This window comes from Prionailurus viverrinus, chromosome C1, assembly GCF_022837055.1.
Source record: "Prionailurus viverrinus isolate Anna chromosome C1, UM_Priviv_1.0, whole genome shotgun sequence".
NCBI classification, from domain to species: Eukaryota; Metazoa; Chordata; class Mammalia; order Carnivora; family Felidae; genus Prionailurus; species Prionailurus viverrinus.
Window position 1 is genome coordinate 16035577 of NC_062568.1, and position 23510 is coordinate 16059086.

Consider the following 23510-nt stretch of genomic DNA (forward strand, 5'->3'; position numbering starts at 1 on the left):
AACCTTGTTAGAGCCCTTTTTGAATGATTTCAGTTTACAAGCCCATTTCTTTCACTAGGTTGTGAGCCTAACTAGGATGAAGGCCATGTCCTCTTCATCTAAGAATCCCTTGAACCTCACCTTCACCCCATCGTCCTCCATGCCACCATGGCCACTATACCCTAGTCATAATCATGATTATGTTTAGCCTTGGCCATTGGTTTCCCTCATCCCAGAAAAATGTGACAAGTGTGGTTGCAACTTCCTAATGGAGGCTTAGGTAAATCCCCTTAAATTAGTGGAAAGATTCAAGATATAAGGATCCATATGAAGATGGTTATACATATATAGGACAGCTACCACACTCATCCGTTTTCTGCAGGCTGAAGCACTCAAAGCCATTTTAGAGACATTCAAAGGCTATGTGAACAAATGTTAATTAGATTTTATTTTTATTTTCTTTGTCTTCATTTCAATTTTTTACATTTCTGCAAAAGCACCGGAGAGCACCAAGTTTATTTTCAAAAATGCTGGACAAAGTTTTGTTTCGTTTCGTGTGAAGCTAAGTTTTTGTCGTTTTCAAAAGGGGTTCTTCTGAAGGTGGCATTCGCCATACATTAGGCAAATGTCCCGGGCCTTCCGTGAGAGGGCACTACTGACTCATCTGGTTTGATTCACGGCAGGTCTTTCCACAGTTTCTTCCTGAGACATGAACAAGAAATGGGCACCAGCTGTTCTTGTGAGGATCCGAACCTCCAAAATCTGCTTGACCTCTTGGGATTCAATTCTTTGAAATTAGAAAGACACCCTCAAGAATAAATTTAAAAAGGAAAAAAAAAAGTTTGGGGCACCTGGGTGGCTCAGTTGGTTGAGCGTCCAACTCTTGATTTTGGCTCAGGTCATTATCTCAAGGTTCGTGGTTCCAAGCCCCCAGTGCTTGGGCTCTGTGCTGACAATGCAGAGCCTGCTTGGGATTCTCTCTCTCTCCCTCTGGCTCTGCCCCTCCCATGCACTCCCTCTCTCTCTCCCTCTCTCTCCCTCTCTCTCTCTCTCTCAAAATAAATAAATAACCTTAAAAAAAGGAAAAAAGGTTCAGATTCTATCAAACTGTATTCATCTGGCTTACACCCCCTAGTGGCCAGGAAGACACAAGCTTCACAGTGGAAAGCCACTGTTCCTTAAACTCCAGAAAGGTCTGAGTGAGTGAGGCTGTAAGTGAGGTCTTGCCAAAAGACAGAAAGCTAACTCTGTCTTCTACATGCTTAGGGCTACTGATCCCTGTTGGGGGAAGTTTTCAATCCCTCCCTACACAATCGTTAATATGTAGATTAGATTAAGTATCACTGCCCAGTCCTGCCTTCACTACCAGGAAAAAAGTTATGCTACCAATTGCATTCAACTGTTCACTCTTCCTTCCTAAAAACCCTGAAACCACATGACATTACAGACTAATTGCAAAGTACATGAGCTGCTAATATCTATTTATAGCATATACATAGTATATATAGCTAGTATCTATGTATAAATCTCTGTGTAACATTCAGGCCTAAATAAATAAATAAATAAATAAATAAATAAATAAAACTATATTAGCACGTTGGGATCTGGATATATTTAAGTAATTACTGTGAGGCAGAGATTCTTTCATGCCTGCCGAAATAGCCATGTTTCTTTTTTTGCTTAAATTAGCAGAACCCAAAAATTTAGCCTAGAATATAGCTGCCCAACCAAAAGACATTTCCCAGTCTATTGCGCTTGTGAGGTCATGTGACTAAGGTCTGGCCAATAAGATCCAAGAACTGTTGAGTGACACTTCTGGGAAGTCTCCTTAAACAGGGAAGATAGGCACTTTGCCCTTTCCTCTGCCCTGCCAGAAAGGTGGGTGTGATGGCCAGAGCTGGAGTCAGCACAGAGGTGTTGAAGACAAGGACAAAGAGGGCTACCTCCTACTAATGGTAGGGGAATAAAGCCTGGGATTTGGATGACTTCATCAGGTCCCCTGATGGTCCGCCCCCAGACTTCTGCACAAGAAATAAAGAACCTTCCATCTTATTTGAACTACGGATATTTTAGGGTTTTAATCATATGCCACTAAATCAAAATCTAAGTGATACACACAGATCTTTACTACACTATCCCTGCTACACTGTGGTAGCCCTGCTTCCTGTTTCTCTCCATCCTACTTCTTTTTGGTGAACTTGGTCTCCCTGGCGCCTCCCTTTTCACCCTGTCACCTTTAGTCACATACCCCCCTGGGTTCCAGGCACCAGTATCTTCAAGCTCCTGAACTTACACACAACTAAGCTTCCTGTCCCAGATAAATGGTCATTTTAGAGCAAGGAATGAGAAGAATTCACCCATGGCTGGATTGCCTTGGCATAAATTGCTTTTCTGTTCCCTGCTCTCCTGGAACCATCAAGATGGTAGGACAGAAGAGTGTGGGCTAGAATTTTCCAGAACTGAGAGGGGTAGGGGGCTAATGTAAAGAACAAATCTTCTGGAATTGGAAGATGATATATAGGCTATTGGGACCACAGAAGGAAATCAGTTCTTGGAAGTTTAGACAGTAGAAGTTTCTACTTCCTGGGCGGAGTCCTTGTTGGAGAGAGTGCCTGAGATATTGTCAGATTCAAGCAACTCTACGATGCTGTAGGGAGAACAGTCCTCCAGGCCCAGCTTGCTGCAGAGCCAGCCACAGAAGCCTTTCTCCATGTCCCGGGCAGCTTGCCACCATGCTCCCCAGGACCATGAGAGCTGGACCACAGCAGCATAGAGGCCCAGGGAAGAGGCCATGGCCATGATGAGCACCGGATAGAAGAGAATGAGGCAGGGGCAACATGAGATCTTGTGCCAGAAGGTCCTCTCCTCGTTGTACACGAGGAAGATGTTGTACCAGGTGATCGTGCCATAGTAGAACGAGACAACAAAAGAGAGGATAAAGACTACAGGCAGGCAGACCAGCGTCCAAAGGACCACGTGGGGCCCACGGTCAACTCCCATTTGGCAGGCCTTTCTGTCTTCAGGTGTTACTTCTCTTGATGACCCTTTTGGCTTCGTCAATTCTTGCAGCTCCTTCTCCGTCAATGTGACGTGGATGTCCACCATCTGGCCCTTTTTCTTCCCTCGAGTAATGGTCCCGGTTAGTGTGACATAGCGACTGTCCAAAGGCATGTTCCACATACCTGCAGGGCATTAAGGAGGTGAAGCCAAGGTCAGAAGAGTGGGCATTTCATCACAGTGTCATCCCCTGAGCTGGGGGCTGGGTACAAGAGTTCCTGTTTTCATAGCACCTGGCCCAGTCCTAGAGTCAGTGATTCAGTGATGGACTGAGTGGACCTCCCTCAGGAAGGTGACCGCTGGTCTTATTACTCCCCCAGTCAACTCTCCCTCCACACGGGTGGGCCCTGAGAAAATGGCGAAGCAGGAGAGTGTTGTCTCCCCACTTCTCTGGGCCTCAATCTTGGCACAGTCTCTGTGATGTGAAGAGGTGTGAGGGACTTTGCCACAGACACTGCTTTAGAATGATCTTATTTCTAGTGTATAAGTGCTGTGAAAATACTGCTTGGGAGCGTCTACTAGCGTGTGTGAAGATGGCACCGTGTGTGTATAGACTGATGGGCACCCTGCTCCCCTTCCCTTCTCAGCCCTGTCTCTGTGCTTCCACGAGAAAAGGCTTCCTCACATGCCTGGGGTCATCTCAGCCCTCATACCCAAGCTCTGTACACACACACACACACACACACACACACACACACACACACCACACATACACCACCCGTATCACAAATGCCCCCCCTCCACATGCACACACCCACATACCACCACCACCATTAAACGGCCATCCTTCAGCCATCCATCCTGGAGTGAGGCTGGAGATACTGAAACAGGGAAGTCTGTGGTCCTTCATATGTGAAAGTAGTCTCTGAGTGGAGGTGGGGGAGAGTATGGGCAGGACTTCTCGCTCCCTGACTGCAAGAGGGACTGAATGGACCCTCCTAAAGAGCAGGCCCTGGGAGAGTGGCCGGGACTCTGACTATTCAGATAGAAGAGTTGTACTGCTCCCCCAGAACCTAAGGATTTCACAATCTCCCGCATCTCAGTAAATGACACCACCACCTACTTCTCTGTGGAGTCATTGCTGACTCTTCCCCGTCTCTCGCTACCTGCCTCTGATCCGTTAACAAGTTCCACATTGCCTCTCTTCCCTAGCTGTCTCTCCCGCTATCACCTGTCCTGGCCTCTATGTTAGTGCCGTCGTGGCTGCAGTGATACGACAGTCTCTCATCAGCTTCCACTCTTACCCTTTATAATCCACTCTTTATAGAGAAGCCAGAGTGGTTGTTTAGAAATATAAATGGGATGGTGTCTCTCCTTTGCTTAAAGCCCTCCACTGACTTCCCCTTACACTTTTAACCAATCCCCAACTCTTTACTATGATTGCAAGGCCCAGCATAATCCTCTTAAACACCTCTGCCCATCCTCCCACAGTTCCCTATACTCCTTACACAGAAATAGCTCCATTCTCTGAATAGGCCAGTGGTGCTCCCATCGTAGGGTCTTTGCCCCTGCCGCTCCCCCTCCTCCACAAGCTCTGCCCAAGACCATGTCATAGCTAGCTCCTTAATATCAGCTCAAATGTCACTTCTCAGAGGCCCTTGCACAGCCATGCAATCTCTCCCCCCATGCCCTCCACCATCGCCATGGTTGATTGTCTTTGCAACTCATATCACTCCCTGAAATTACCTTTTATTTACTGACTTGTTCACTGTCTGTCTTCTCTTGACTAGGAGGTAAACTGCATGAGAGCAGGGACATTGCTTGCCTTGTCTACTGTGGGCCTATGTCTTAGAGATTAGAGCATCTACACAAATAGATATACCTCATCTGTCTACTGCTGCGTGGTGATGCTTAATCCAGACAGTCCACGGCTTCATTAGCAGCAACAGACATTCTTATACATGCATCCTTATGCCTATGGGCATAAGTTTCATGGGGTAGATACTAATAATTTCTAGACGATAAGATATGCATATTTGGAATTTAATAAATACTGATAAACTTCCCTACAAAGTGGGTAAAGCAGATTCCATTTCTCCTTGAGGTATATGAGAGTATATCCATTTTCTCAGATTGATGTTATCATATTTTACCCAACTTTTGGCCAACTTATGTGTAAAGGGATATCATAACTTCTTGCTGTTATAATTTGCATTTTCCCGATTCTTGTAAAAGTCAACTATCAGCTTCTTTATCTTACGTGTATTAAATAATTAGCATAATCTCCTTGTGTTACTAATTTCTGTGTATAAGTCAGTCTCTTCTATTACACTAGGAGTTCAGAAAGGACAGAGGTCTCCATATCACTGAGAAGAGAACATAGTAAATGCTTAATAAATACTGTTCCTTTGTTGAATGAAGACTGCAACATTGTGAGAAGAACTGTATCAACAAGAAGAAATAGGTCATTGAGGGAATCCCTGTCTATCTTCTGGAGAATCCTCATTCCTTCCTGTGGCTTTAAGTAAGTGGCCCCAGAGACTTACCATCATCTGCAGGATAGTCTAGGAAATCATCCCCCTCCTCTTCTTTAGGTCGGTCTCCACCTGCTGATTCCCCAGGCTCCTCATCCAGTTTCTCATTTTCTGACCGGTAGATGATGATAGATTCTGGGCGGGACTCTTTCCTCTTCTTTTTCCGGTGACCCATTGTGGATTCCCCATCCAGGGCGAGGGCAGCGGCCATGGCCTTCCTCAGAGAGCCCTGGTGGGGGCTTGGGAGCTGTCCCTGGACTTCTACTGGTGCCAGCTCTTCCATCCCAGTCCTCACGTCTCGCTATTCCTTGTGAAGAGTCTGACTTGCTTGAGCAAACTCACGACCCACACATCACAGAGCTTCTTCCTGGATGGGGCTATGCAAAGATGTTCCACCAATAAGTTCCACATAAAATAGGAAAGCAAAGCCATCAACAGGAAGCAAGTAGGGTGAGATGGAAAGGGGTCTGGGAAATGATTCTCAACTTGGCAGAAGCCTTCTCCTCCCTTTGCGTCTCATAACACTGTATTTTGGGAGTGCTGCGGAAATACTCTCACAAAATTGGATTCCTGTGAATAAAATTGTATGTGTGTTGCAATAATACGTTGTCATTTACACAACCTTGTAATGTCATGCAAAACTCCTCAGTTTAGCCAGATGCTGAGTAAAAGGAAGTTGGGTGAGGAAGCCCTATAGATAAATGGGAGTTAAAAACTGTTGTCACTCCCACCAAACATGGCGATTTGGATGGCGGGGACCAGTACTTCAGGCTTCTGGCTGCCGAGACCTGCATTACAACTACACTCAAGTGGATGAAAGCAACTTTCAGTGAGCTCCCCAAAGATGGCACAACATCACCAACCATGTCTACCATAGTGTTATTCTATGAAGGGCACCCATCTCCTGGCTTCTTGTTGGCCCAAGATCCCAGAAAATTCCTGATATCTGTCCTAGCGCATTCTGGGAGACCAGTAGAGAGGATGTATACTTTTCCGCTTTTAAGATTCTCTCTCCTCTTTCTGTCCTCCAGGTAAAGAGAGGTAGGGACAGAGGAAAGTCTGTATAACATCTTTTAAAGAAGACACTGATTGGCCTGTGTTTTGGGTACACTGAACCATTAAGAGGAGAGAAATGTTTTCAGTGCTGCTACTAAAGAGGGGGAAATTAGCAAATTCCCAGTTAGTCATATTGAGGCAGCTAGGTACTCATATGCTTTTTGAAACAACAACAACAAACAAAAACAGAAACTCAAAAATATGTCATTATGTAAATGGACCTTTTTATTCTAGAAAGAGGCAAACCTGTACAAAAGTAAGAACAATTTTAATGAAATTTCATTGTCCCTTTCACCCAGTTTCAACAGTAATCAAAATATTCATAGCCAATTTATTTAAAAGCAAATCTCAGACACCATTTTATCTAACTATTTCAGTATGTACCTCTTACATACAAGGACTCTTTTTAAAAAAAAAAAAGATGACCACAGGGGTGGCTGGGTGGCTCAGTCGGTTGAGTGTCTGACTCTTGATTTCAGCTCAGGTCATGATCCCAGGCTCATGGGATCAAGCCCCGAGTCAGGTTCTGCACTGAGCCTGGAGCCTGCTTAATGTTCTGTCTCTGCTTCTCCTGTGCTTGCACGCATGCATGCTTTCTCTCTCTCTTAAAAAAAAAAAAAAAAAAGCCACAATATCATCATCACACCTCATTTCTTAAAAAGAGCTTCTTTGTAGAGTTTATTTATTTTGAGAGAGAGAGCACACACAGGGGAAAGGGCAGAGAGACAGGAGAGAAAGAATCCCAAGCAGGCTCTGCACTGACAGCCCAGAGCTTCATCCCAGATTCATGAACCTGTGGGATCATGACCTGAGCCAAAATCAAGAGTTTAGACGCTTAACCAGCTGAGCCACCGAGGCACCCCATCACACCTCATTTTTTAAAAATGATTCTTGAGGCAGCTGGGTAGCTCAGTCGATTGAGCATCCAACTCCTGATTCCTGCTCAGGTCATGATTTCACAGTTAGTGGGATTGAGCCCTGCGTTAGACTCTGTGCTGACAGCGTGGAGCCTGCTTAGGATTCTTTCTCCCTCTCTCACTGTCCCTCCCCCCACTCTAAATAAGTAAATAAATAAATAAATAAATAAATAAATATTTAAATATTTTAAAAATAAAAACAATTCTTTAATGTCATCAAATATCCAGTCACTTAAAATTTCTCTGTTTAACAATTTAAAGTCTATTTTCTAGAATTGGGATCCACATAAGGTCTATGCGATGCACACAGATCCTATAATTGTTTGTCTATAGCAATGCTGTCCATTAGAATTTCTGCATTGCACTAGAAATGATACTCATAAACTGGGGAATTGCTTTTTTTTTTTTTTTAATTGAATTCTCACCAATTTAAAAATAGCCGCATGTGGCTACTGACTACTCTATTGGACAGTGCAGGTCTATATGCTCACCCTCCAATTTTTTCCTTTCCCATTTCCTTGTTAAAGAAGGCGGGTCATTTATCCTGCAGATTGCCATGACCTAGATTTTGCTAATCTCATTCCTGTAGGGTGTTCCTCTGAACCATGTATTTCCTCTAAATTGGTAGCTAGATAGGCTTGATCAGATTCATGTTAGGATGTTTTTGGCTGGTTGTTTTGGCCAGACAGTGTTATAGAGGGCATTTTGTACTACCATGTGAAGGCACCTAATGGCAATTTGGCCATTTCTTGTGAAATTGGTACCCATTGATGATCACTGTCTAGACCCATCAATTCATCAGGAGTTACAAAATAGTGGTATTCCATTTATCTTATTTCTTCTTCCTTTACTAACCAGAATACTCATATGCACTTTATTTTTTTAACATTTATTTTTGAGAGAGAAAGAGGGAGACAGAGTGCGAACAGGGAGGGGCAGAGAGAGAGAGGAAGACACAGAATACAAGGCAGGCTCCAGGCTCTGAGCTGTCAGCCCAGAGCCTGATGCGGGGCTCAAATTCACGGACCACAAGGTCATGACCTGAGCCAAAGCCAGAAGCTTAACCGGCTGAGCAATCCAGGTGCCCCCCCAAAATTTTAAGCTTATTTATTTATTTTTAAGAGAAAGAGAGAGAGCAGGGGAGGAGCAGAGAGAGGAGAGAGAATCCCAAGGAAGCTCTGAACCAACAGCACAGAGCCTGATGTGGGGCTTGAACTCACCAACTGTGAGATCATGACCTGAGCCCAAATCAAGAGTCAGATGTTTAACCAACTGAGCCACCCAGGTGCCCCCCTCACATGCACTTTTAACAAACCCAGTTTTAAACTGGGTAGAGGAGGCAAACAACCTTGTTGTTATCCAATATGATTGGTAATTATACTGGGAAAATATCTGACTACAACAACAACTTCTATTAATATGAAAAATTTCTAAACTATTTACCAAATAAATACCTGTTTATACTTGGTAAAAACTATTTAGCAAATTCCCCGGTTCACAAACAACTCATTGAGAATTGTTAGATTCTACTCATAACCCTGCCACCCCAGGATCCTGGACACTGGCCACTCTCTATGACTCCAGGTTGCCAGTTTTCTGTTATTTTTGTTCTCAATTTCCAAGTCTTCATTTTCTTTCAGTGGTCTCTGAGTTTTTCCTCTCTTTCAATCCCACATGCACACTCCTTGGTTTCTCTCTTTTTTTTTTTTTAATTTTTTTTTAACGTTTATTTATTTTTGAGACAGAGAGAGACAGAGCATGAGCGGGGGAGGGGCAGAGAGAGAGGGAGACACAGAATCTGAAACAGGCTCCAGGCTCTGAGCAGTCAGCACAGAGCCTGACGCGGGGCTCGAACTCACGGACCGAGAGATCGTGACCCGGGCCGAAGTCGGACGCTTAACCGACTGAGCCACCCAGGCGCCCCTCCTTGGTTTCTCTTTATGCTCAGTAACAAGGCTTCTCCTCTCATTTGTATTAAATGGTCCTAATGTTTAGTGGGCTGGCTCTGCCAAGCGGGCAAAAATAACAGACCAAAAAATCTAACTAGGCTCTAAGCGCTACTCAAATTGAAGCAAAGCTCCTGTATTGAAATTATGCATCTTTGATATTATCATGTGACAAGGCTGACTCTATATCATATTTCTTCAAATGCCAAAACACACATTTTTTTCCTCATCTTAATGTTTCTAAAATTTGGATGCATCTTAAGACCAATGGAACGACTCCCCCCCCCCCCCCCCCCCAAAAGGCTGAACTACCTTCCCAGCAAGTAGCTCTGGCTTATTGCCCTCTCGCCCAGGTTCTCCTTTGTCCTCCAGTTGTTAATTTTCTTCTCAGTCTCTCCACTGGATTGCAGGTACTTAGTCCTAATCACCTTGCAGGTATCTGGAACACATTGCCCAGGGACTGGGACAAAGAAGGTGCTAAGTGACAGAACTGAAGATGCCCACAGGTGTAAGTGGAACGTTATGGGAAGTCCTCACAGCCTGACGTTGCCTGGGGAAGGGGAGGCTGTTTAAACAGAAAGAGCTTCATTATCTTCACAATCTTACACATGCAAGTGGCCAGACTGAAAGACATCTTAGATTACACACCTAAGAACAGAGAGATCCAGGACACAAAGGCTTCCTGAAATAAACATATCTAGAAGACAAAGAACACAATCACTAGAATATTGACATTACCTTAAGGAGTATTTATGTTTGCCTTAATGGTATCAAGAAGCTCAAACAGTGCTCTCCTACCAAAGTAGCCCCAGTGCAGAAGAGAGTAGACATCCAGCCAGAAAGAACTGGAAGGTTAGGCTGTAGCTTTCCCTAAGGCTAGAGGTTTGTTATTAAAAATGTTTGTGGGGGCGCCTGGGTGGCTCAGTCGGTTAAGCGTCCCACTTCAGCCCAGGTCATGATCTCACGGTTCGTGAGTTCGAACCCCCCCTCGGGCTCTGTGCTGACAGTTCAGAGCCTGGAGCCTGCTTCGGATTCTGTGTCTCCCTCTCTCTCTGCCCCACCCTAGCTCTCTCTCTCTCTCTCTCTCTCTCTCTCTCTCTTTCTGTCAGAAATAAACTTTGAAAAAAAAATAAATAAAAAATAAAAATGTTTGTGAATTTTGAATTCTACTTTCTAAGAGTCTGCATTTAATATAAAAATGTTTTCCCTGGTGCAAGTCCTCTAGTAAAACTGATGCTCGGTAAGTCATGCTGATGTGCGAAACAAAGGCAGAAGGAAATGGTAGATAAAATTAAATTTCCTTATAACCTGCAGCCCATAGACAAAGACTCAGTGCAAGCAGAATATAACATTTATTTCAAGAACTCCTAACTGTCTTAATGTTAACGCTTTGCTAGAGGGAAACACAACCTTAGCCTGACAACAGCCAGGCCTCCAGAATCCTGTGAGTCTTCTTTTGGCATATGCCCTTGCCTTTGGAAGGCCCACACGTGTAACTTCCCTTGCCTTTATGTCCCCCAACTCCGAAGCGTATAGTCAGTCACTCCTCACAATCCCGGGGCAGCTCTTTCTGCCCGCGGGTCTCGTCCTGGTGCTTTAATAAAACTACCTTTTTGCACCGAAGACGTCTCAAGAATTCTTTCTTGGTCATCAGCTTGGAACCCCAACACTTCAAACCCCATCAATACCAAGGTAATTCTAGGATGTGGGTGACCTCTGAGCACAACACTTTATATTTACCCTAACGTACAAATCTCAGAGCTTGAGAGTATAAAAATAAATAAAAGAAACTTCATTTAAAATGGAGTCCAGGGGCGCCTGGGTGGCGCAGTCGGTTAAGCGTCCGACTTCAGCCAGGTCACGATCTCACGGTCCGTGAGTTCGAGCCCCGCGTCAGGCTCTGGGCTGATGGCTCAGAGCCTGGAGCCTGTTTCCGATTCTGTGTCTCCCTCTCTCTCTGCCCCCCCTCCGTTCATGCTCTGTCTCTCTCTGTCCCAAAAATAAATAAACGTTGAAAAAAAAAATTTTAAATGGAGTCCAGAAGCCCTGACGGGAGAACTGTCACGCAGGTATCACTCAACCTGTGCAACCTGTGCAAACAGCAGAGAGAGACAATTAAGAATTATCTGGACAACTATCTTTTTTTTTTTTCTTAATGTTCATTTATTTTGGAGAGACAGAGAGACACAGAATCCGAAGCAGGTTCCAGGCTCTGAACTGTCAGCACGGAGCCCAATGTGGGGCTCGAACCTACAAACTGGGAGATCATGACCTGAGCTGAAGTCAGCCACTTAACCAACTGAACCACCCTGGCGCCCTAGCTGGACAATTATCTTAAGGCCATTTTTCACTTGGAATTTTATCTCCTGCTTTTATGAAAAGGAAGGCGGATCTTTTTCTGTCCCAGCAACAATTCACTAACCACTGCTTGCAGCCAATGAGAAACTGCCACAGCCTTGAACTCTTGTTCTTCAATGAACTTGTTCAAAACAACCCTCCCCAATTTCCTCCTAAAACCGAGTAAAAGCGGACCTTCCCTTTGTCTCTTGGGACTTGTCTATGGTTCATCATAGCTTGCTTGTCCTGAGTTGCAATTCCTTTGCCATTCCTGCATAAACTCATTCTGCTGGTAAAATAACTAGATATTCTATTTTTAAGGTTGACAGGAGGCTAGTATAATCCAGTGTTTTCCAACTTAGAGCTTCTATTTTCCTCTGTAGTTTCCCAGGCAGCCTGCGAAAGGCCTTCCCTGACCCTTCTACACAGTGGGAGTTTTTAAACTAGGGGTGGAGCCCTCAAGCACATCTCAGGCTGAGGAAAGGTATCTTCTAAGGACCAAAGCTTCCCCAGAGCGGGTTCACTTCTGTACCCCTTTCCTCTTCTTTTAAGATGTACTAACATGTTTAGAGGGAGATGGGAATTCCAAAGATTAGAGGAGAGAAGGCCAACTTGCAAACCCCATTTTTCTTGTTCAACTTGTTCTCTCTCATTGTTGACAGGGTGGCACCTAGGGGGATGTGGTAGGGCAAAATAAATGCATGCTTGGGGCTTGAGAGTACTAAATGGTTCCACCAACTTAGGAAAAGATGACTCTGTAGCTGTGGTAAAAAGTAGCCATCAGAACGAGTTGTAAAGCTGTTCAATTGATCAACAACAACTTCCCTCAGTAGTGATGCTTTTGGAAACCAGCCCGTTAGAGTCAGTATCTCATTTCTAAAAGCCAGTGAGGTTAGTGAATTTGCCCCTGACTGGCCGACTGGGGCTTTCACTGATGGGTGGGCCATGCTTTTTGGGAATATCCAAAAGCATATTCACATAGGCAGTTGTTGATCAAACAGGTTTAAAACTACTTCTGGTGATTACTTGTTATCAAGGTTCTTCCTAAATTTGTGGGAACTTTTTAATTCTATTTGCTTGCTGATCTCATTTGATCAGATGTGTCTCAGAGCAAAGTATACTAGTTATCGATTGTCATGTAACAAATTACCCCAAATTTAGAGATTTAAACAAACAACCGTGTTATATCCTACACAGTTCTGTGTGTCGGGAATCTGGGAGCGTCTCAGCTGAGTGGTAGGTAGGCTTCTTAGTCTGCTTTCTACCTAAAGAATTTGGGGATCCAAAGGCCTTTTTTTCTTTTGAAGAGTCTCTGAACCCTTTAGTATTCTGTCAATTTAATTCTCTTAATAACTTTGTGGCTCTCCCGTGAATAGCTTTTGTGGGTCAGAAATGTGAGAGTGCCTTAGATGGATGGTTCTGTCTCAAGGTCTCTGAAGATGGCAGGGAAGCAGTCATCTGAAGGCTTGGATGGGATTAGAGGATCTGCTTCCAAGATGGCACTCTCACATGGTGCTGACTCAGTTCCTCTTGGGCCTCTCCATGGCCTGTATGAGTCTCCTCACAACAGTGTCTCGTTTCCCCCAGAGTGAGTGATCTGGGAGCAGATTTTCTTCTTGACTACTTTAACTGTACTTTTTTTTTTTTTAAGTTTATTTATTTTTTCAGCAATCTCTGTACCCAATATGGGGCTCAAACTCACAACCCCAAGACCAAGAGTCACATGCTTTTCTGACTGAGCCAATCAGGCGCCCCTCAACTGTACTCTTGATCCTACCTCTTCCACATCCTTGAGTTTCTCCCTCTCTAATACGTCCAACTTCTCCCCTTCACTGGTTCCGTTTTAACTACAAACAATCCCAGAATTCCCTGCCTAGAAAAACTGGTTTCACTTTGCCACTTATTCTATATGTCCTGTTTCTCCCTTTCACAACTAAGCTTCTTCACCAAATAATCTATAGTCACTCATTACCAGTTTTCCTCCCAATGTCCTGTTCCCTTTACCATCTTTTTCTCCCTACTCCCAAACTCCTTTCCAACACACACACACACACACACACACACACACACACACACACACACAGGTAAGTCATTTGGAGAGATAAGGAACAGGCCAGGAAATGAGCATTTACCAAGCCTTATGTGCCAGGCTATAAGGTAAGTTTTTTACATGTTACCTCATTTCCACATCTCAACAAGCTCACCATTATATAAAGAAGTGTGATAACTTGAATATAAGCCTTTGCATAACTTCAAAGCCCAGAATTTCCCAACCAAGATTTATTTTTTTTTTAATTTTTTTTTTTAACGTTTATTTATTTTTGGGACAGAGAGAGACAGAGCATGAACGGGGGAGGGGCAGAGAGAGAGGGAGACACAGAATCGGAAGCAGGCTCCAGGCTCTGAGCCATCAGCCCAGAGCCCGACGCAGGGCTTGAACTCACGGACCACAAGATCATGACCTGAGCTGAAGTCGGACACCCAACCGACTGAGCCACCCAGGCACCCCCCAACCAAGATTTAGAAGTCAAGTGTTAGTGGTGGTTGCAGTAGACAGCTGATGAGTTTGTATTTCTGTTTTCTTGGTTTGATTTGTGTTTGTTTTTTCACTTTTTGCTATCTCAACCTCATTCCTCTTGCCTTTGGTGATAGAGCCACTCTTTTCTAGGTGGAATACAGCCTTGAAAGTCACCAGTGTGACCACAGTGATCATTTTACCATCTGATTCTCCTTATTTACAAGTCATTCTTGAACCTTCCCTTACCTCCTTTGACTTTCTTTCTTTCCTTTTTTAATGTTTATTTATTTTTGAGAGAGAGAGAGTGAGCACAAGTGGGAGACAGGCAGAGAGAGAGCGAGCTAGATGATCTGAAGCAGGCTCTGAGCTCACAACTTTAACTCATGAATCATGACCTGAGCCGAAATCAAGAGTCAGCTGCTTAACCAACTGAGGCGCCCCCTTCCTTTGACTTTCTCCCGTCATTCTCTTGCTACTTCTCATGCCCTCAGTCTGCCTCTACTCCCTTATTTGTCTCCTTCAACTGTAATAGCCAGTGCTTTTGAGACTCAATTCTCAACTGACTGCCCTCTATTCTCAACTGCACATTTTCTTCTTCCTGTTGAAATATGCAGCCTTCCTGACTATCGATACCTCTATGCCAAGAATGCCCAACTATAGAATTAATTATATAGAATTAATATATCATCTAGATATTCTCCACTTAAATATCTTGCCATGTCTGGCTGAGCATGTTCAAACCAAACTCATCATTTTTATTTCTAGCAGACTTAACCTCTTAGATTACCAAGAGGATAGGAAAACAGAGAAGGAAAGGAGAAAGGGATGAAGAAGGAAACCCTACAACATTTATGCTGTTCCTATTCATAAAAGATAACATTTACTGACTGTATAATTTGTTAGGTTCTGTGTTAATTGCTTATATATGCATTTTCCTATTTAATTATATTTTAATATTTTTTGGACAATACTATGTGCCAGATATTATACAATTGTCTCAGGCACAACAATCTTATAAAACAAATACTGTTTTACAAATGAGGACATTTGGACTTAAAATCAGTAAAAACCAGAACTCCTTGGTGTAATCATATTGTTTAATTGTTACAGCAAACCAATCAAGTAGGTACTATTTTGTTTTAATAGGTATTATTATTATCCCCACTTAGAGGAGTAATTTGCTCAAGGTGACATGGTGATGAGGCTGGGACTTGAACCCAGGTTTGCTAGTTTCAAAGCCCATGTTCTATTCATTGGGCCATGCTGCCTGCCAACATTTACCCAAGATTCTATACTTAAACCCCTAGAGTTGTCTTTGATGAGTCCGTTTCGCATATTAGGGATATATTCCCACATCTCTAATAGTAATCCGTCTCTGAGTCCTGCCAATCATTCCCAGGAAATCTCTTTGTTCATCTCTCCCTTTGACTCTCTACTCCCCCACCCCACCCCACGCTGGAGCACACTCTCCTACTACTTCCTCCAAGCTGGTTTCTCAGCCTCTCATTCCAGAATTCTTCATCAACCATTTTAAATGGTGATTAACAGAACAAAACATCATTTTTATGTTGTCCAGTAATCATCACTATCTTGCCATTCTGGACTAAAATATATCTAAAGGGTCTGCTTGGTGTTTGAGGTTCTCCAATTCATGCCCCACCTTTGGATTCAGTAGCAATTTTTCCCCTTCCCCACAGCATGACTAGTTGACATATCTACTTATGTTGCTTTTAACACCATCTTCACTTTCCTCCACCCCTTTCAAGCCTGGGGCAAGACAGACTCAATCACTGGTGTCCCCTTCTGTGACTACCCCAGCACACCCATCTCTCCCCACCCCAGTCCTGTTGCAGAACAGTGGGGACAATGGACTAAGTGTTCAAGGGTCAAATGCCTAGGATGGATTGATACTTCCCTAATGTTAGTTGCTAATCCCTTTCTTTTGCCTTCTCCTACTCTGTATTTCGGTAGCCTCTGCTATTGGTACTATGCTCTCTCAGTGCTTAATTATGTAGCATTTCATATCATCTTGTACTGAGTATGAATGACCTCATTAGTTCTCATTCATCTTCCCAGGGAGATTATAAAATTTTAGAAATCAGGAACTGTCTTATGCTTCTTCACCTCCCATGGTAAGACCCTGTGACTGGACACGTAGTAGACACTATGTCCTTTTGATCTGATAGGACAGAGCAGAAAGGAAAATGCCTATTCAGAAATAGGATATAACTGTTAAGAAAGGAAGTTTAGTTATCTTCCCCATTTTTGTCCACTTTATTATGTGGTTAATATCATTTTTATTCCATTAATATTTGATCTGAGAAGCAGGTTCTGAACATTTCTCCTTCCTTCTAGATTCCATAAAAGAGAGAGTGAAACACATTTCCCCTGTTTCCAAGGCTTCATAATCAATAGAATTCAGAGGAGAGACAGGGCTTTGCTCTTTTCTCTGGAAGGCAGGCCTTGCATATTCTCCACTTATGGCACAGTCCAATGATTAACAAATATAGTACAGCAGGATATTAACCTCAGTCAACCACTAACTCTGGATTCTCAGTCATCCCAAGGGAAAAGTAGGTTTTAAAGAGCATGCTTAGACTCGTATGCATAAAATAACTGGTTTTAAGTCACTCTTGATGGAAATTCTCCAGAGCATTCTTAAATTCATCCATCACTTTTTCCCATCTCTGTTGCTACCATTCTTGTCTAAGGGGCCATCCTTTCTCATCTGTGGTTCTAAAAAATGCTTCTTGTCTTCTGGCTCCTACTCCTGCTGTTTTCCAATCAATTGTCCACTCAGCAGTAAGAAATATCTTTTGAAAACAAATAAAATCATGCTGCTTTTTGCTTAAAACCTCCAGTGATTTCTCATTGGTATAAAATAAAATCCAAACTTTTTCTGGTGGCCTAAGGACTTGTGTGATGCGGCCCCTCCCCACCCTGCCAGCCTATGCAATATACCACCTCCTTCATACATACCTCCTATACTACAATCACTTCGGCTGCCTATGTATTCCTCAGGAGCACCTGAGGCCTTAAATACTGTGTGCCTCGCCTGGTATCTGCTCCAATCTCGTCCTGTCACATGGCCACCATCATTCTATCTCCCAAGTCTCAGTTCACTTGTCACCTCCTCCAGAGCTTTCTCAACACCAAACCTTCAACTAGGCTCCCATCCTGCTATTCATTATTCTTTCTCACAACAGCCTATTTCATGTACAAGACTTATCAACATCTGTAACTTTTACTTGTTATTTTACTTGTTTATTGTTTATCTCCTCTACTGGACTATAGGGTCTAGGAAATGGTATTGCATAAGTAGGCCATCGAAAGGTGTTCAATAAAAAATTTTTAAGTGACTGGATTAAGGATTTGGGTTGGGAGGGGCAGTCTAAAGTGGTAGCAATTAAAGGTTAGCCTGATTTTGTCAAAAACTGAGGCTGAAGAAAAGTTTAATAAAGAGACATGAAACAGTTCCTCTGTGCTTAATAAGCCCCGTTATGGTACAGTTGATAAGTGGTTCTCCTGTATCCACTTTCTCCTCCAATAATATAGGTTTCAGCTGGTCGCATTACTTCCCTCCTAAAGATAACATGTCCTAGCATCCCTTGAGGCTAGGTGTGGTCGTAGGACTAGTCTCTGGCCAAAAGATGTGATTAGATGTGATGTGTGCAACTTCCCTGCGTGGCCCTCTCCTTCCTCTTTTCACCTTCTTGAGAGCTGGAATGTGAACTTGATGAGTCATTTTCAGCCACGCAGACAAAAGCAACCCCTTAAGGATGACAGTGGACTGAGATGGAAAGAATCAAAGTCGCTGGGACAGCCATAAACTCTCTTCCTCTGGGTTGCAATATGAGAGAAAAGTATTTTCCGTGTTTTAATCCAGGATTATTTTGGTCTCTTAAGGCAGCTATACAAAACTCCTACCTAATATACTAGGATTGTCCAAGAAGTTATTTTATGTCTTAATCTCTTTGCTGTGTTCTAATTTGTCGGCCCTGATGCATAGGCAGATCTGGATACACATTTCAAAGTTAGAGCATAAAATGACATCATACCTGGTAATGGCTGGTTTAAGCAGTTTTTATTTTCCCGGGTGGGCCAGAAATTCTAAAGCTTAGTTCAGTTAGGTGTCCAACTCTTGATTTTGGTTCAGGTCATGATCTCATTCAGTTGTGAAATTGAACCCCACATCAGGCTCTGTGCTGGGCATGGAACCTGCTTATGATTCTCTCTCTCTCTCTCTCTCTCTCTCTCTCTCTCTCTCTCTCCCTCTCCCTCTCTCCCTCTCTCTCCCTCTGTCCCTACATCCCCCTCAAAAAAAAAAAAAAAAAACCAACTCAGCCGTCGAGTACAAAGGATGTCACATTGATGTTGGCTCAGCCCCACCAAAAACCCACTAGAAGTCCATATACTATATGTTATTATGGACTGAATGTTTGTGGCCCTCCAAAACTCATGTGTTGAAATCTTAACCCCCAAAGTGACAGTATGAGGAGGTGGGGGTCTTTGGGGGGGTGATTAGGTTATGAGTGTAGAGACTTCACAAATGAGATTGGTGTCCTTATACAAGAAACCTCAAAGAACTCTCTTGCTCTTTCTACCCTGTGAAGACACAGCAACAAAATGGCCATCTAGGAATCAGGCTCTTACCAGACACTGGATCTGCCAGTACCTTGATCTTGGATTTTCCTGCATCCAGAATTATAAGAAAAATATATTTGTTATTTAAACCACCCAGTATATGGTATTTTTATTATAGCAGCTTGGACAGACTAAGACAGATAGTGTTCTCTGCTTTAGTAAGCTAGCCAACAGTGTCCCCAAAGCAGTTTTATTAAAAGAAAACCAACAGCTCTTAGGCATTCAGTAAAAGCCCAAAGACTCACAACACCACAAAATGAGCATCCCTATCGAGCTATAATGCCTTTGTAGGGCTGAGTCATCACAAAGGACTCTAGTTCTTGCTTCCTGCTGGCCAGTCCCCCTCCAATCGCTCAGTCACTAATTGCCCCCAGCCCTGCTCAAAACACACACCTCCAGAGTGGTGTTCCACTGCTGGTTCAAGGACCTCTCACTATTAGGCATAATTTCCTGGAGTCTGCTCACAGTTCTCTGCTCCCAGATGGTCACCGGAGCAAACGTGATCCAGCGCCTTCTCCAAACCCATCCAGATACCCTGCAGAACTTGGGGATTTGGTGGGGGGGAGAAACCAGGAAGCTTTGAAGCCTCTGCCCTTATGTGCAATTAATTGCAGGAAGGAAAGTAACTCACATGGATGAATTATGGCTGGAAAAAAGCTAATAAATGGCAATGACAACAAGGTTCAACATCTGGCTACAGTAAGGAGTGGTGGGGGCTATGGTAAGCATAAGAGTTCAGGTCTTGTCTGAAACAGGAAGTTATCGTTTCTCTCTCTTCAACCCACCAAGCCCACTATTCAACCAAGGGCTTTCACAGAGAAATGCAGGCCCATTTGGTATGGGTTGTCTGGAATTTCGTGTGAAAGTTCCTGATTTTATTGTCATGATTAGTCAAAATTTAAATAAATTACCACACAAATAACCAAAACAGAACATAAATGGTCTGCTATTCTGCCACCTTTGGTTTATACAGTTTCCGAATCAGGGTGCCCTGTGCCATTGATTTAAGAACAATCAAGAGTTTTATTTGTTTGTTTTGTTTGTTTGGTTGGTTTTCTTTTATTCCCCACCCCCCAGGAGTTGTTTTATTGTACCTTTCCCATATGGACACATCTCCCTCTTCCAAGGAACCTGAACTGGGGCTGGAAGGGTAGAGCATGATCATTTTCAAGTTAATTTCTACTATTACTACAGTGAACTGTGCCTTGCTCCAGCCTTACTGCTCTTTCAATGCTTCTCTGATTCCTGTATCTGTCACCCAAAGGGCCACTTATCACCTGTCTGGAGTCTCCATACTCTGCCAGTAGCATTGTGGTTTTACCACCGTGAGATGCAATAGGCCGGCTAGGAAAAAAAAAATGTTAACTATTTTACCACTGAAAATTACCACTGGCCCCTGCCAAGAAGACAGCCGCACCAATGTAAAGGTGGAAGGGAATTTAGCTCAGACTGATGACAAGTGATCGGAACAATGAGGCGACAGGACCTGCCAACCTCCCAACTTCTTGCCAGTTGCTGCAAACTGGCTGTGAGTTAGATTATACCCTGTTCCTTCATGGTCCTGGGAGCAGTATTTCTCTTGTCATTGCTCAACCTACCTGTCCTGAAAAGCCTTCACACTGTGGCTGGTTCATCATCCAGAGGCATCTGACTGTCTACAGAGGAAAGAGTTCCTGTTAGTGACGGTAGTGGGTTACAAGGAGCTTGCACATCTTACTGTGAAGAGCTGTAAAACTGGATTTTCACTGTCTAATCTTTTATTTGTTTATTGTCCTACCTCCCATGACACATATACCCCTTCTACCCTTCCATTCCCACTGCCGTCACACATATTTACTAGAATAAAAACTCTACAAAGGCAAGGGGCGCCTGGGTGGCTTAGTCTGTTGAGCATCCAACTCTCGGTTTCGGCTCAGGTCACAATCTCACAACTTGTGAGTTCAAGCCTCACATCGAGCTCTGTGCTGACAGCTCAGAGCCTGCTTGGGATTCTCTGTCTCCCTCTCTCTCTGCCCTCCCCCACTCGCACTCTCTCTTGGTCTCTCTCTCTCTCTCTCTCTCTCAAATGAATAAATAAATAAACAGTAAAAAAAAAAAAAAAAAGCTCTCCAAAGGCCAGGACACCTAACTGTACTGTCCCCCGTACCGTATGATTCACACCTAAACAGTACCCAGCATGTGGCAGATACTCAATAAATATTGGCAAAATACTGGTTAAGAAAAAGCTGGTTAAGAATCTTATTTAGGTGAGTTGGTTCAGGCCTGCTCTTTCTTCTAGGTGGGAAGTGACGAGATGCCTCACTGACATTCTTTTAGCACCGAGATTCTCTGAATGCTGAGTCTCACAGGCCTCAGTCAGTAGGAGCCAGCAGCTGCTTTGAGGCAGGAGAAAAGGAAGTTACCAGGCAGACGGGAGGGGTGGGGGGCAGGGGTGGAAAGATGCATGAGTCAATAATCAGTCAGTCAGGGAGTCAATAGTCAGTGCTAATAGGGTATGACAGAGGGGGAGTGTGGAAGAATCATGGCCCTGGAGATGCCTTTTTCCCTAGGACAAAGGGGGCAGTGATGCAGAGCACAGGGTAGCATTCGATTCGGCCAAAGGAATGTCAGTGGAGCCTGGCGTAGATGCCCACAGAGGAGATGGCTCACACAGGAGCCAGAATTAAAATCTGGAAACAAAGAGCCTCCAAGAGGCAGCTGTTTCTGTACTTCCAGGCCTTTGGGGGTTAATCAGACTTTCAAACCCTCAGTGAAGTGAGAGGCAGCGGCCCTTTCATTTTAACAGAGGATCTCTCAAAAGAGACCCCACATCTCTCGTAATCACTGATTCTCTTTGGACTGTAAAAATAGAGCTTTCTGACTGTTCAGACTGCAACTTCCTTGCACCCAAGGAATGGCTCCTTGTCATCCTCAAGAGGCAAAACTGGCTTAAAGCTAGTGCAGTCACCTTCTCACTGGAGGACTGCAGAATCCCTCAATTCCCCCCCCCCCCCCCCCAGCCCAACTGCCGAGCAAAGGTGCAGCACAGCCAGGCACACACTGACCCACCTGGGCAGCCACAGCTCTGTGAATCCACAGGTCCAAACCATGTCTCAAACCACATTAAATTATATCTTTGATAAAATTATCTTTAAAAGAAATTTAAGGTGCTCTTTGCTCCCAAGAAAGAAAGCATGGAATTTTCTGGAATAGGAAAGCCCTCAGAATTGACTCACTGTTTCTCTTCCTGTTTAAGAAAAATACTTTGTCACTGGAATCAAATCACTATCTAGCAAATGGAGGGTAAAGAGATTTCTTCCCTTCTTTAATGAGTGTAGATTGGAAGCTGTCATCTCCAAAGACAGACGGGCAAGTATTTCTTAAAGGAGGTCAGAGAAGGGCAGGGGGATGGAGGGCCAGAGAGGAAGTGATATCTGATTCCACTTTCAACAAACCCCATTTCTAATTAGCTTTGTGAATAACCAGCTGATGGGTGGGCCCGACTAAAGAATGATGGCATTTGTTTGCTTTTACAACATCTCAATACCTTGCAGGGGAAAATACAGTACTCTGCAGACTTAGAAATAGCATCTTGCCTGGATTGTGAAGACCACAGCACCACACACATCCCCCAGATTTGCCAAATTCTTAGGCCACGTCTCACCAGGCCAGTCCAGGCATAAGCTCACTCTGGTGGGTTGACAGCATGAAGCTAGCCGATTCGGAGGAGGATCTGAATAATAATAACTCACCGTTACTGGGTATCAAACCGCCGGTAAGAAATTTCCCCCATCCTCAGGATGCTCGCTTCCCTAAGGAATGAACTGGAGGATAGGATCTCACACACCTACAGATGCGTTCTTGCAGGCAGCACGCAGACTCATCAATTTATGCTGCCCGGCTGAAATGGATTAGATCTCAAACCTGGTAAATGTTGCCTCTTCTGTTCATTGCTGGGCGGGGAAAGGGAGACGAGTTGGAGGTGGGTTCTAGTTTATTTTTTAAAATCATTTAGTATCTTGGTTCTGTGGATTACTGCAACGGCACCCTTCACTCCCTCCCCTCACCCCCTCCTCGGGGTCTCTTCCAAAGGGTGAAAGGATCTGGAGGCCAGATTTCTTCCCCCGCGGCTAATCCTGCTTCTTTCCTTCCCAGCAGAGGTCCACAGCCACTGGAGCCAGAGCATCCATGGACGTCGGAGGCAGGCAGGCGCAGCAGGGCTCCCGAGCTGCAGCCTCTCTTTCCCCAGATGCCCTGGAGATTTATTTCATCTTAATTAACCACGAGAGCTATAGCACTGAGGATTGAATTTTTCGAGAGAGCACACGCCCGCTTTTTGTCTGCTTCCCTTCCTCCGGTCCCCACAATGGCATCGAAATGAAAAAAAGAAAGAAAGAAAGAAAGAAAGAAAAAGCAACGAACAAGCAGTCTCACCTACACGTGCCGGGGACAAAGTCTGGCGGAGGACCCAGACGGAGTCAGGAAGCCGCCTCCCGGGAGCAGCCATCCGCTGGGACGCTGGGGACCGGCCTCGGCTTGAGGGTGGGGCCACGGGGCGGGGCCACGGGGCGGGGCCACGGGGGCGGGGCCAGGGCTGACCAGT

The 23510-nt window shown here is 44.2% G+C and overlaps 1 protein-coding gene across 3 annotated transcripts; it reads right to left on the reverse strand.

The window, feature by feature from the left end:
• Positions 1-449: 449 nt before the first annotated feature.
• Positions 450-23432, reverse strand: TMEM169 (transmembrane protein 169). 3 transcript variants are annotated; one of them, XM_047868739.1, is made up of 4 exons: positions 23342-23432; positions 20527-20583; positions 5523-5887; positions 450-3161 (listed from the first exon to the last, which is right to left on the reverse strand). In XM_047868739.1, the coding sequence occupies exons 3-4, from the start codon at positions 5791-5793 to the stop codon at positions 2539-2541; spliced, it is 894 nt and encodes a 297-aa protein (XP_047724695.1). In that variant the 5' UTR covers positions 5794-5887; positions 20527-20583; positions 23342-23432; the 3' UTR covers positions 450-2538. The 3 variants fall into 3 exon arrangements, with proteins under 3 accessions (XP_047724695.1, XP_047724697.1, XP_047724696.1); XM_047868741.1 differs by lacking the exon at positions 20527-20583 and having other exon boundaries at positions 23342-23419; XM_047868740.1 differs by lacking the exon at positions 23342-23432 and having other exon boundaries at positions 20527-20796.
• Positions 23433-23510: the final 78 nt, after the last annotated feature.